General features: G+C 37.7%; 1 protein-coding gene across 2 annotated transcripts; it reads left to right on the top strand.

The window, feature by feature from the left end:
• The first annotated feature begins 53 nt into the window (after nucleotides 1–53).
• LOC113800178 (mucin-2) lies at nucleotides 54–9,881 on the top strand. 2 transcript variants are annotated; one of them, XM_027350905.2, is made up of 3 exons: nucleotides 54–190; nucleotides 2,802–2,885; nucleotides 3,249–9,881. In XM_027350905.2, the coding sequence occupies exon 3, from the start codon at nucleotides 3,271–3,273 to the stop codon at nucleotides 8,926–8,928; it is 5,658 nt and encodes a 1,885-aa protein (XP_027206706.2). In that variant the 5' UTR covers nucleotides 54–190; nucleotides 2,802–2,885; nucleotides 3,249–3,270; the 3' UTR covers nucleotides 8,929–9,881. The 2 variants fall into 2 exon arrangements, with proteins under 2 accessions (XP_027206706.2, XP_027206705.2); XM_027350904.2 differs by having other exon boundaries at nucleotides 54–457.
• The last annotated feature ends 5,119 nt before the right edge of the window (nucleotides 9,882–15,000 follow it).

Genomic DNA, 15,000 nt, shown 5'->3' with positions numbered 1-15,000 from the left:
AAAATAAAGTACCGTTGTTTGTCACCTACTTAATCGCATACTCTTACCATAACAAAAGGCAGGGACGCGCCGAGTGAACGCGCAGAAGACCCTCATCCTTTCGAAGAGTGACCTACTTCCTCACCACTCACTTTCTTAGGCTGATTGCAGGCCGCGGGATTACAGGGCCGCAGCATCTCTTAATTACCACGTGTGTATCGAGCGAGGAAAGGGTGAAAATCGGGCGGAAGGAAGGCCATAAAGTAGGATTTGAGGAGGAGGTTTTAGTGCCTTGAGGCCTTGGGACTGGGAATGCCAAGGTTGAGGACGAGGTTGCAAGTCGTCTGAGTTGCATACGCTCATTGCAGGATCTCGAGCACATATGCGAGTGGTAAAGTGACAGGAAAGAGAGTGAAAGAAAGAGGACGGAGAGGAAAAGCAGAAAATAGAGGGGCAACAGCTAAGAGGAGCAAGAAAGGTGAGGGAGATGAAACCCGTCCATCAAAAGGAAGGTTTTTTAGAGTCTGGACTCACAAGGAAAAGTTGCTCAGGAATTGCCTTTTGTCCTTTTCTTTCCCATTTTGTCCTGTGGCGCTTGGAAATGGAGTGTAACGCAGAGAGAAGGAGGAAATGGAGTGAGGAGGGTGTCAGTGGAGTTCAAATAATGTGGTTTTGGGATGTGAGATGTTTTGGCAGTGGGCCAAGACTCCCAAGATGGGTTGGTTTTGAGGTTTAAATGGCTTGCTATTTCATTTAGTGATTCGTAGTGATTAGTGAAGTTGATTGCAGGAAAGCAAGGAAGCTATGTGTGTGTTTGGTGGAACTGAAAGGAGAAAAGTGTCAGTGATAAAAATGTTGAGAAGATTAATGATGCTGAATGTTTCTGAATTATTTTAGATTTATGAATAAAAATTGTGAATAATTTCCATATGCACTATTGGTGATTATATTACAAAAGGGCTATGTGACATCAGACAAAGAACACAGCAATAGAAAAGAATTGAAATAATACTTTGGATAGATAAGGGATATGCTATGCCCATCTGCCTATGCTTACTCATGGCCCCAGCACCTGTTCTGTGCTCTGGCTAAGACCAACAAACTTTCATTAAAGCAGAGTTTGTTAATCCCCTTGGCACTCTGTTGTAGAATAAAGAGACAAAGAAATATCCTAGGGCTGTCTTATCAGAAAATACAGAGTGGAGGTTTGTCGGGCTTTGCTAAAGTACTGAAGCTGCATTAACTGTTTGATGTTGTGCTTCACCTGGGTTGGACTTTTATCACAGTTCTTCGCAAATTCCATGTTGATTTGGATATAACAGCCAGTATGATTTTGAGATTAAAGTCCTATGTTGAAAATCACAGTGGTATAGTTAAGGAAGGGTTATCCTATATATATATTGATATGCAGAGGTGGAAGAATACATCATGGTCAGATATTATGGGCAATGACAGTAACATGCTTGTTTCCGTTTCCAAAAGAAGGATTAAGGAGTGACAGAAACACCTGCTTATTGATATGCTTATTTTAGAATACTGTAGTATTGACATTAACAGTTATTTTACAATGTTCTCAGAGCTAGATCATCATTCAAAAATTTGATGAGGCAGCATATCCTTATCAACACTGGTGAACAAAGACAAAATTTATCTTTGAAGACATAAATTAATCACACCTAGACAGTATGTGACAACTAGAGATATGTATGAAAGACTATTTGTATAAGGAGCATCAGTAATCTCACTTAGATGTATAGGCCTATAATGCATCATATGTCACTCTGCTGAAACAAAGCATGAAATGAAACTATTTAACAAGAGGAAGATATCAAGCTATCAGCTAATACATAGTAACTGATAGTTTATTTAAGAAATGTATCCAAAAAGCATACTTGTCAAAACAGACATGCTACATCTTGGAGGAACACTAGAAAGGTAGTGATATCTGTCGGCATACATCCCACCCCCCAGATTTGTCTATGAATAGTATAATTTTTTCTTAATACATATTTAGGATGGATTCACAGCACTAGCATAGTATCTACTTAGAAATCCCATCCTATACTTTGTTGTTAATATTGTTTGGTTGCTATGAATGCTCTTAGGGGATTTTATACAGATTATGCAGTTTTAGGGGGCTGTATATGTGAACAAGAATCAATTGCCTTTCATTACATATATATTTATTAGTGTACATATAGATGAATTCTAGTCTTTTGAAAATATTCCTAATGATCTATTACATTCATTTAGTGATATTTGTATCACTATTTAGTGCTAGAAAGTTGAACGTGCATTTAGGCAATGAGGAATAATAGTGAACAGTTCTTTCTTACCAGGTTTGTAGAAATGCAGATACATTCTACTTCATCATTTGAGTCTCAGAGTACAACTCATTTAGAATTAGTACATAGGATAGGTATATACCTCTAATCTCGCATCACAGCTCAGTACAATGTTCATTGATCTTGAAAGTGTTGTCTATATATTATGAAGATGCCATCTATCTTCCATTCTTTTGTCTGGTATTGATTTTGAATATATTGACTCTACATATGTGAAAATCTAAGTTTCCTTCTTTGTTTTAACTTCAGTTCTTCCCAATTTACCAGTGAATGATAAATGTATGAAGTTATAAATCATTTTTTCATAAAAGAACAATTTATTTAATTAACAAATTTTTCCTGTCTCTCTCCCTCTCTCTCAAAGTATATTTGTGCTTGTATTAATTTGCACAGTTTTACACACCTTTTATTTTAGTTTCTAATTATTATTATTGTCATTTTCTTGTTTTTAATATCTTTTTTATCATCTCTCCATAGCCAGGGACTGTAACCTGAAGCAACAAATGACAAATTGCAGCTTTTGCAGCCTGTGATCATCTAAAAGGAGCATGACTAATCATTGTAAGAATTATTGATATGTACATTCTTTTCATTGTTTGTAATTGATGATGAAAGGTATTTGCATTATAGCTTAATATTAATGAATTTGTTTTCTGTCATGTGCATGTGATTGTATGTTAGTTTAAAGTTGTCATGATTATTATTGAATGGAAGGTGGTATTAACTTATACAAATAAGTTTAAACTACTCTTATAGAAAAAAAAGAATTAAGGAAAGCAGAGGGCTCTTTCAGTAAACTGAAAGTATCAAAGTTGGTTTTTAAAGTCTGTTTTATTAATTCCATAATGGAGTTAATAAAAAAAAAGTAATGGTGCGTGATCAAGATAAAAGGAATAATGCTAAACATTTTGTCTTTGTCTTCAGGTGCAGCAGTGTTAATGAAGCTATGCCAGGATTGCGGTCGTTGGTAGCTCGGAGGAGGTCGGCTTTGGCATCCCCCCCATACTCCTCAGTTCCTACACCTCCCCATAGCCAGCAGAACAGCCCTTACGCCGAAGAGAACTCGCTGGAAGCAGAGGGGGAAACTCATACATCACCCAGTCAAACTGAAGTCAATGGAGATGTATCTAGTGAGAATAAGGAAACTCTACCAGGAAAAGATGAAAAAAGTGACTATTCAGAGGTAATAGCAACATCACAGGAGCCAGTGTCCAGTAGGAAAGTGTCTGAAGTTTGTGCAAATGTTAAAGATGGTGAATATAGTGGTAAAGTGAATGGCAGTAGTCTAAGTGTAAATCAGAGTGCAAGTAACAATGATAAGGAGAGTGAGAAAAGACAGACAGAAAATGCGTTATTGGAGAAACAAGTTGAACTGAATGGAGGTGGCTCAATGAAGAGCAGAGATTCAAATGACAATGACCAGAATAGAGGAACAGCTAATTCGCCTATCCTAAAGAAACAGACACAGGAAAGTAAGGTTGGCCGTATAAACAGATCTGCAATGGAGATTGAATCAACTTTAGCAAAGAGAGGAGTCACCATTGTGAGGAGGCTTGTCGACTGCAAAGACCCCAGTAACAAACCCAAGACTGAGGCAGCTCAGGCTCGTGGGAAAGATTCAGTTGTTGTAAATGGAACTGTAATCACAGCAAATCCTCTGAATGCCAAGAAAAATACAGAGTCAAAACTAGGAAGAATAGCTTCAAGTTTGAAAGGCTCATCAATATCTCTGAACACTAGAGGGTATTTGGGACAACCACTTCGAGGTGGTGCAACTGTCAGTCCTAATTCTGTTGGGCGACCTCCAAATAACACCAGAGATCTAAATCAGAGAATTACTCCTAGTGCAAAAGGAATTACTTTGCAGCACCCAGGCCAGCGAGGTCTTCCCAGACATCAAAATCCAAGTGGGTTGCCAACTCAGTCAAATGTGAAAGGTGCTTTAACTCAGCCAAGTGTAAGGCCAAGTCTAAGACCTTCTTTCCCAAGGGATCCATTAATAAATAAAAGCATACAAGATTCAAGGAGGGCAAGGGGAATTGGTATAGCCTCAAGTGTCAGTAATCCAGTGGGAGAACTAAAAAATCAGAGGTCTGTTTACTCTCCCAGTGTACATGGGTCTGCACCAAAGGATGCACTTGTCAAAGGGTCTGGGGCTTTTCCAAGCCCTAAGAGACCTCTTGACTACACTGACCCAAGGAAAGCAGCACCTTATAGTAGTCCAAGGAGGGTGTTCTCCCAAGGAAACTCTCCACAGTCATGGCCGCCTGCAGCTGGGCCAAGGTCATTTGCAGCTACACAGCATCAAAGATCTATAACACCCTCCCCACAGTCAAGATCAAGTGCCATGTCACCACAGTTGAATTCTACTACTTCCCCTCAGTCTTCAGCTGTCTCACCACGCTCAACTTCCTCAGTTCCTTCTCCCCAGTCGAAGGTTGGGAATTTTCAGGCAAGATCTGGGGAAATTTCACCTTACTCCAAGGGACAAGAGGTCTCTCCAGCTTCTAGATCAGGTGAGGTATCCCCACAGTCTAGAGCACCAGAATTATCTCCTTCTTCAAGATCTGCTGAAGTATCTCCACTCTCAAGAACTTCAGATTTGTCACCCCTCTCAAGATCAGTTGAAGCTTCTCCTCAGCATAGAGCATCAGGAGTTACTCAACAGTCAAAATATCCTCTGGGTTTCTCTCCCCAAACAAGGTCAGCAGAATTATCCCCAGCATCTAGGTCAGGAACCTTGGCTTCACAGTCTTCACCCCCAGTTATATCTCAGTCCCAGTTAACAGGATTAGCATCACAATCAGTACCTGCTGGCTTGCCATCCAGTCTTGCAACAGCTCCATCTAATGGTGCAGGATCATTACAGGCTAACTCTGTAGGGCTACCACCACAGCCTAGTTTAGGTCTTCTCTCTCAACCCAATTCACTTAGTCTTTCCCAAGAATCTCTACCATTTGGACAATCTCAGCATAGCAGCTCCTCAAGAATTTCAGGATCTGCAAGTTCCATGGGATTTCCAGGGCTGCCAACTTCTAGTTTTATAGGCCGCTCAAGCACAGAAGGTTATATACCTGGCAGCAACTCAAGTAAATTCCCTTTGCAACCAAGTTTAGAAGGATTTTCTTCACAAATAACTCCTGGAGGTTTCTCCTTACATTCCAGCCCTGCAGGTTTTGCAGCACAGTCAAATCTTCCTGGATTTCCTAATGCTGCCAACTCTTGTGGTTTTCCACAGCCAGCAAATAGTGGAGAATTTTCAGCTCAAAACAGCGGAGGCATTCCTGAACAGTTGAATCCAAATGCTTTTGGTTCACACCCAACTTGCACTGGTTATCCCAATCAAAGCACACCTGGGTACCCACCTCATTCTTCATCAGGAGGATACAGTTTAAATTCTAATACAAATGAATTTCATGAAAGTTCACCTGAAGTCCTTGGATATCCAAGTCCGAGAAATTTTCCAATGCATGCCAGTTCTCGGGAATATTCTACATACTCAAGTACAGAAAATACATCTGCCCAAGAAATAAACTCACACACAAGCCCAAGAGACCTACCAGTATCACATACTTCCAGAGAAATATCTTTACAGAACTGCACCCAAGGAATGTCTCTGAATCCAGCAACAGGAAATTCCATGGGCTCTGTAGGACGGGAATCCCAGGTCCACTCTAATTATAATGAAACACTTGTGCATCCAAGCTATCATGACCCAAGCACTTTTTCAAGATCCAACCCAGGAGACCTGTCAGTTCTTCCAGATTTCAGAAACCATCTGCGGCATGGTTATAGAGAAACCAATCTGATACCTCCCTACAGGCCAGACTCTATTGCAAATAATTTCAGGGATAATCCCTTACAAAATACCTCAAGAAATCCACAGACAGTTTCAAATTACAGAGAGCTGCCGTTGATACCAAATATCAGTGACATTCAGTCTCAAACAAGTCCTAGAGGACCTGCTCTGCATAATAATTATAAGGAACAAAATATTTCAAATAATTACAGGGAGCATAACATGATTGGAAATTATGTTGAGTCTCCTGCTCTTACAAATTTTAGAGAACCAATGGACCAAACAGGCCAAAGAGAATCTTTGCCAGGTTTTAGAGAAACTGTAGCTCACACAAGTCCCAGAGAACAAGTACTCCCAAGTTTTAGAGAGGCTTTAGACCCTGCAAATTGTAGAGAGCAAATGCTCCCAGGCTTTAGAGAGACATTAAGCCACCAAAGTCCAAAAGAACAAGCTATTCCAAGCTATAATGATAATATGAATCATAACAGTCCAAGAGGTGAAGTCCTTCCAGGCTTCAGTGAAACCTTGAATCCTGCAAATCTGAGACCTCAGGCACTGCCTAGTTTCAGTGATACAATGAATCATACAAGTCCAAGAGCACAAGGCCTCGCTAGCTATAGAGAACCTGTAGACTATACTAATTTTAGAGAACCACTGGACCCTAACAGTATTACAGAACCACCTCTTCAATCAAGAATAAGGGACACCGTTGACTATAATTCCGATTATACAGAAACTGCAAACCAAAGTCATATTGCAGAGTCATCCCAGAATACTTATTCAGATTTCAGGGCTGACACACATGTTACCACGGACACCTCTCCTGTTGATTTAAAGTATAAAGAAACAAGTGATAGGAATACATATACAAAATCTGTAGTTCTTCCAAGTTTTACCGAGTCATTTGAATGTGGAAGCTCTGGTGAATATCCAAAAGATGGAAACATGCTACACAACTTTGGGGAATCCTCTGGTTATGTCACCTCTCGAAGAAACTCAGAATGTAGCAGATATGAACAGGCTCCTTTCTCAGAGTGTGCCCAGTCATCTTCGTATTCCCCTGCACATTCTAGTGACTCACCTTCACCTGATACAAATTCGCCTACCATGCAGGATGCAGATGGTCAGTGTCATGGGGCTTCTTCTCAAGATCAGCGTAATTGTACTCCCAGCAGTGAAACATTAGTTGCTCATGAATCCCAAGTCAGTGAAGATTGTGAAGACACTCCAAGGAACCATGATGAAGAAATAACACAAGATTTAGGTAAACATGTCAGAGGGCGTTCAGGTTCACTTGAAAAATCAGAAGCAGGCAGTGAAACAGATTACCATGGTTGCACAAACTCAGAGAGTATTAATAAGGAATCAAATCCTATCACAACTGAAGCACAATGTCATAGCACAACTAGTAAAAGTGAAGATATAGTTGCTAAAACAGAACAATCAATAACTTCAAGTCCTGCAGAATCTTCAAATATTTCCAGCTTGCCAAGCTCACCAAGCAAATATGCGACAGTTGGATCTCCTTCAAAATTAAATGCAGGAGCATCTCCAAGTTCTCAAGAAAGGATTGTAATTAAGATGAAATTATTACACAGTGAGGCAAGAAGTGAGAGTGACAAGCACAGAGGAGAATCTACTAGTGATTGTAATTCACGGCTTGAGCATAGAAATAGCATACGCTATCCAAATGTAAAGTATACTAGATGGACCATTGACAGTATCATAAATGGAAGAGAGGATGGTAATACTGAAGAGGCATCTTATAAAGATAGCAAAAAAGAACAATCCAATATGGGAGATGATGATGGAAATGAATCATTGAAAAATGATAAGCCAAAACAGTCAGAGAATGGTGGTGAGACAAAAACAAATCTTGATACTAATAAAAATCTAATGAAACCTCTGAGGATTACAATTCCCAATCCTCACAGAACTCGCATTTATAATGATGGCAGCTTTAGATGTACAAGAAAAGTGGATAATCATTGTGTTAACAGAGAAACTTCAGGTGACATCATATCACCTGGCAGTAGCAGAATAACCAGAAGTAGCAGTAAATTGGAGGCTTCACTTACAGGAAGACATGGGTATCCTATTAGAAAACTGAAGCTCAAGAATATGCGCTTAGCTTCCCCTTTCCCAAGTGTTGAAAGCCACACCAGTCCAGTTAGTGCCTCACAAAAGTCATACAAGAGGAGGAGGAGGTCCAGGCGGGACAGTGAAATGAGTGACGCTTCTGTGTCCTCAGTGGGTAGTGTTTTAAGTGAAGGTAATGATCACTCAGTGGTTGCTCAAATGAAAAAGTGCAGTATAGTTATTAAACGAATTTATACAGCTGATAATAATAGCTGTTATAGCAGTAGCCTGTGTAGTAAAAGATCCACAGAAAATTCAAAACGTGACAGACCTCGCGGCAGACCAAAAAGGAAAGCAGCTGTTGAGGCTAGTGAAAGGTGTCATAAATCTCTGAGATCACTTGATAAATGTGAGATAAAATCAAATAAAATACCTTACAATGGTGCATTTTATAAAGACAGACAGCTTATGTCAGTAAATCTGACTGCAAATAATACTGATGTGAAGAATATTATAACACAGTGTTCAGTAATTCTCTATGATGTGTTTATGAACAGACGCATCAATAGTATGGTATGCCCTGGATGCTCTCGAAATTATGACAGTACTGATAGTGTCCAGGTCAACATCAGTAAAGCAACAATATCACTCTTGTGCTCTGTTTGTCAGTGGCTCGTGGTCAAGGATGTTCACCCTCATGAGGTACATTCAATAGCACCCAGCTGAGACAGGTTTAGTCACTATTGTATATAAATACATCAGTATAAAAATATCAGTGAGAGCATTTACAGCTATTCAGAGTTTATATGATCTCATGTGCTGCATTGTAATGAAGCTGTTGTTGTCTGTTTTTTGTGTGTAAATGTGCTTAAAATGTTCATGATGTGCAGGACTTGAAAAATTTATGTGCAGTTACAATAATATATGAATATATTAATACAGTGAAGCCTAGTCATTTACTAGCTGAATAGTAAAGCTTGATGAGTTACTAAGAAAAGAAAAGCCTTTATTAATGAATTCATGTAATGGTGAAATGATATGACTAATTATGTGTAAGGAAATATTTAAAAATATAAGCCAATGGAGATTTAAGCATTATCAAAACAGAGTATGGTCAGAGTCCTTTCCTTCTGTTTGATAATTTTATTGATTTCCATTAATTATTTTCTCAGGTTGATAGGCTGTTAGTTGGGAAGAGAACAAGAGATGAAAGGCAAAGTAGTGGTTTAAGAAAAAAACAAGGCCGTTATTTGTTGTTGTGTGCGGGAAATATGAAACTCTTAAAACTGAAGCATGTAAGAAAATTAGATCCAGATGAAAGTCATGGATTATATACTTATTTGCATATATTTTTTCTTTATCAAGCATCAAATTTATTTATTATTTTTTTTTTTTGGTTCAAAGAAAATAGGACAGTGTCTTTATTAATTTTTTTTTTTTTATTGTTAGTACTAGTATTCCCTGAAAAGAGGACATGCTTTACCAGATTTGCATAATAGTACATTACATTTGAAATTCAATTTCATGAAATGTGTGATTTCAAACTTTCGTATCTTTTGGAGGCCCATTGCTGGGTATCAGTGGAGTCATCTTTTGTGTTTATTTATTGTATTGATTGAAATTATATTTTCTTACTGCAGCTGTGTAGGATATTATAGATATAAAAGATTTATATCAAAGTATTGAAATTTCTGTTTACCTTCAGTTTTAGCTCTTGGAGCCACCTGCTTGTGTAGATAGGTTGTTTTGTTAATATTTGTTTGAATAGTTGAAAAGTACAGGTATCCTACATAATTAATTTTATTTTTGTCTGTCAGTTGTGCTAAGATGAAGTAAATATAATTTCAAGTCATACAGTTATTGTTTAGTATGCGACTTTTTTATATCGTTTTTATTATTTATTTATTGCTCTTATGCAGATGTACCTGTATATATTTTTTGTGCAACTGATTGAGATAGTCTATCACTTATGGAGAGGAACGTACATTATATTAACCATCAGATTCTCAAAAGCTGTAAACAACCTGTTTGCACTGGTCATGAAACTTTAAGACAAATGAATACTAGCTATGATTTTCTGCCTGTTAACTTCAGGTCTTGAGAGATACATAGTAAACTTGTTCCCTTGACTGCTTGTAAGATGTACCCTATACCCAGTCTGCATATACATAGTACAACAAGTCTTGATACAGCTAGGTAAACAAGAGAGAAAAACAACATACATAAACAGGAGACACAACTGGTTGTGAATTATTACTCATTTAATGGCTGTGAATTTTTTAGTGTTTCCTACAATTATGTTAGATATTATGCTGATTATGTAAGTTCAAGTTCTGTACAAGAGAAGAAGTAATTGCTTATAACAGTATTTTATGACTTGGAAAGGAATGAAATTATCACCATTGATATTATTGATATTGTAGTTATTAGTGATGTAATTGTCATGACCGTCATTGATATTATCTTACATCTTGGAGGTGAAAAGCATTTAAATTGTGTCAGGTATTTGGGATGACTTGAGAAACATGCATAACAGTGCATGGACATTTCTCACTTAGTGCTCATGAGGTTATTGTCATAATACTCCTCGTTAATAACTAAAGTACATCCTATCTCAGGAAAGGAAAACTGACAAATCACCCTGAAGCGAGAGCCCTCTGAATTCAAATGACCGAACAATATTTCTTTTACTTTTATTGAGAGTTGCTGTCTTCATCACAACTTCATTATTTTTTTCTCAAAAGCAGCTTCTGAAAACAGACTCCAGAGCCGAGGGTGAGTTGCCAGTGTTTCCTTTTCTAAAATGGAACAGAATAAAGTCCTCATTAACATCATTATTTTTTTCAGGGCTGGCCCAAACCATTATGGACCCCAGAGCAAAATTTGATCAGGAGACTCTCCCACAGATGGACCTATGATTCATATTCTCTCTCTCTCTCTCTCTCGCTCTCGCTCTCTCTCTCTCTCTCTCTCTCTCTCTCTCTCTCTCTCTCTCTCTCTCTCTCTCTCTCTCTCTCTCTCTCTCTCTCTCTCTCTCTCTCTCTCTCTCTCTCTCTCTCTCTCTCTCTCCCCCCCCCTCTCCCTCTCCCTCTCCCTCCCTCTCCCTCCCTCCCCCCACCGCCTCTCTCTCTCTCTCTCTCTCGCTCTCTTTTTCTCTCTCTCCCTCTGTCTCTGTCTATCTGTCTCTCTCTCTCTCTCTCTCTCTCTCTCTCTCTCTCCCTCCCTCCCTCCCTCCCTCCCTCCCTCCCTCCCTCTCTCTCTCTCTCTCTCTCTCTCTCTCTCTCTCTCTCTCTCTCTCTCTCTCTCTCTCTCTCTCTCTCTCTCTCTCTCTCTCTCTCTCTCCCCCTCTCTCCCCCCCCCTCCCTCATTCTCGCTCTCCAGGCTCTAGTTCACTCATTATATGGGCTGGCTCTGTTTTTATAACTTTAATTATTATTATTTTTATTTACTATTGAAATTCCTATTACAACCAGTATTCTAATATTATGATTTTTATTATATTATATTCATTAACTGTCTTGCCATTTGTCCTTACATTATTTATTAGTAGATTTTAGGTACAGTAATTACATTATCTATTTTTATATTAATCTGTTCAGACATTTAGCATTATTTCTTGAGAATTACAGTATAACTATTTGCAATGTTGAAAACAATAGTGAAAATTATTGGAAAAACATAAGATTTGTAAATCTTTCACTTTATTCACGATGGAAGAGTGATCAGTATATTTTGGTCCGGGTATTTCAAAATATTTCATTTTATTATCAGTGATGAATATTCCTAATGGTGAGGCTAATCTCCTTTGCATTCTCTTTCTCCCCATTAGTTTTGAGTCTTGGTTCTTTTCTTCTTCAGTCATTTTTGGCATTAACATCATCCTGTTTATATTTTCAAAACCTCAAAATGTATGCTTCGTCTCTTGATTTCTAATTGTTTGTACTGTTGAACTTACAACAAGTTAGCTTTTTGTTATGGGTCTTGTGAAATCACTCTTTGAGTTGTAAGACTGAACAGAAGTTATTACTATGATGAGGAGGGTTCGAGAACTAGCTAGAGATGTGTGTACTATTTGGATAACAATTTTGATATAAGTAATTTTTTTCTTCATCTTTTTCCCCGCCTGCTCAGTGGAAAGAGATGACTACATTGTGCTCTGTTTAGCAGGTATTAGAATTTTCATACAATGAATACTCCTATTGTGCAATGACTATTAAATAAATGCAGAAGTAAAATTGGTTTTATATATACTTAAACATGTGAGTGAGATGGTTTTATGAATATTTTGCCGCATTTTTTTTTTCTTGTGGGGAAATGTCGTGGTATGATTTCTGAACTCGGTAATCAGATCAGTACCTAACATTTTGTGTAGTATTTTCACAATGAAAATTTGGCTTATCGTCGTCATACTGATACAAAAACTGCAGTTACTTTGGTGTATATATTGCTAAAAAATAATGTTATTGTAAGGTTGGTATTTCACATTAGAGATTTAGAAAATGTTTGTGCTCTAGGATAGATTCTTTGTGTTATTTGGCCGGTAGGTGCTCATATCTTGACGTTAGATACTTAAACATGTTACTTGTCAGTGTTTACATTTTTGGTAAAAAAAATAAAAAAAAATAAATAAATAATAAATATATATTTCAAATGCTCACCATAATTAGCAGATACAGCTAAAGTATTTTTTTTTTCATTTTTAATAGTTAATCTGATATCACCATACAATGAATTGCCAAGTACAAAGTGAATACTGTAACCCTATATGATGTGGATTCTCTATCTCTGAGACCTGTGTGCAAGCTACACTTTACTGGAAAGGAAAGACAACATACATCTCTAGTAAATATTTATATTATTCCAGAAAAACAAAAAAGCTGAAGTATAATTATATACTGTACATTAGATACCAGAATTCTTAGAGACAAAGAGAGAGAGAGAGAAAGAATAGAGAGAGAGAGAAAGAATAAAGTTAATCTGTGAATTCAGGATTTGTCTAATATATACACAGGCTGTTACACACATACTGATTAACAGACACACACCCACACCCACATATGTGCACACTCGCTTCCACCAAGTCACCAACAACCACTTGTGTGCATTCTCACTCATTCTCATTCTCATTCTCTCTCTCTCTCTCTCTCTCTCTCTCTCTCTCTCTCTCTCTCTCTCTCTCTCTCTCTCTCTCTCTCTCTCTCTCTCTCTCTCTCTCTCTCTCTCTCTCTCTCTCACTCTCACTCTCACTCTCACTCTCACTCTCACTCTCACTCTCACTCTCACTCTCACTCTCACTCTCACTCTCACTCTCACTCTCACTCTCACTCTCTCACTCTCTCTCACTTACTCACTCACTCACTCACTCACTCACTCTCACTCACTCACTCACTCTCACTCACTCACTCTCACACTCACTCACTCTCACACTCACTCACTCTCACACTCACTCACTCTCACACTCACTCACTCTCTCACTCACTCACTCACTCACTCACTCACACTCACTCACTCACTCTCACACTCACTCACTCACTCTCACTCTCACTCTCACTCTCTCTCTCTCTCACCCAAATGAAATTTTTTGAATGATACAAAGATCAGCTGAGGTTTTCAGATTTTTTTTATATGTGCATATTTTAATAAGATAATGTTAATTCATTGAGCATAAGAGCAGATTTTTCATGTTTATGAATAGTAAAAATGTTTTCAATGTTCTTGCACATCACTGATACTCTAATATTCCATGAAATGACAGCTTGTTTGTTCTTCACAATTTTATGGAAAGGTTAGAAAATATCAGATTAAAAAATTAATGAGATTGTAAGATACGAAACAATTCTAAATACGTTTGTTGTAGATAGTTATGATGTGTTAATCTAAGGAAAAAAGGTTTCTAACAGCATTTTTTGGAAATTACACCATTTTTACAGTATTATGGAAACATTTGATTTGTCATCTGGAATTGTGTAAATAGCTTCTATTAAAGGACTGTGGCTGTGTTTGATGATTACTTTGAATGGAAACTTGTAGTCTGAGGGTTAGATTTGATCTTATCTTCAGTAGTATTGAGAAGTGTTCTAGGTGCCATATGCTACAGGATTTGTATTCCTTACACATGTCATATTGCTGCCTGTGGCAGTCATTTTATTATTATAGACACAGTCCTTTTAAATATAACGCAATTGAGCAATCTCTCATCTTTGCAATCATATATTACTGCTTTGTTAGAAAGGGGCAGAATATACAAGTATTGCTCATAATTCATGCACAGATTGAATAACTGAAATTATAAATAAGATTATATATTTTTTTCTCTCTCTATGGGCTGTTAATGATAGTTTTCATCCTTAAAGTGTATGCTTCTAGACTAGCTTTATGGGAAGTTCTTAGTTCTTGGGGGAAAAGTGAGCATTTGTTAAAAGGATTTTGCAGTGAATGGTAGAACACAAGGCTTGTTGGAAATTGTATACCGTATCAAAATACTCATAATCACTATTTTTCACTGGGTTTAATCAGGAGAGGAAAAGAAGCTTCACTGAAATTTAAAACACCTTTCCATGACCTTGTCAAGGGCAGACGAGTTTGTCATGCTCTTGATATGCCTCTGTTTTAAGAGATGAAATGTCGAGATTCTCCTTCTTGCACAGCTTTACTCATTACACCTCGTGTTCTTCCTTTTTTACTTCTTTTTTATCTTTCGTTTGAAGCAGAGTACTAGAAATAGTGAGAATGCCTTAAGTAACGAGATTATGCTCTTTTAGTTTCTTTGATGTGATACTTATAACTAAGTGACATATT

The sequence above is a fragment of the Penaeus vannamei genome, chromosome 6 (genome assembly GCF_042767895.1).
Source record: "Penaeus vannamei isolate JL-2024 chromosome 6, ASM4276789v1, whole genome shotgun sequence".
In the NCBI taxonomy this organism is placed as follows: Eukaryota; Metazoa; Arthropoda; class Malacostraca; order Decapoda; family Penaeidae; genus Penaeus; species Penaeus vannamei.
This window is presented reverse-complemented; position numbering and strand designations above follow the sequence as displayed.

What these genes read in the sequence shown, in the direction of transcription:
- LOC113800178 (XM_027350905.2), top strand. Translation starts at nt 3,271, where the DNA reads ATGCCAGGATTGCGGTCGTTGGTAGCTCGGAGGAGGTCGGCTTTGGCA.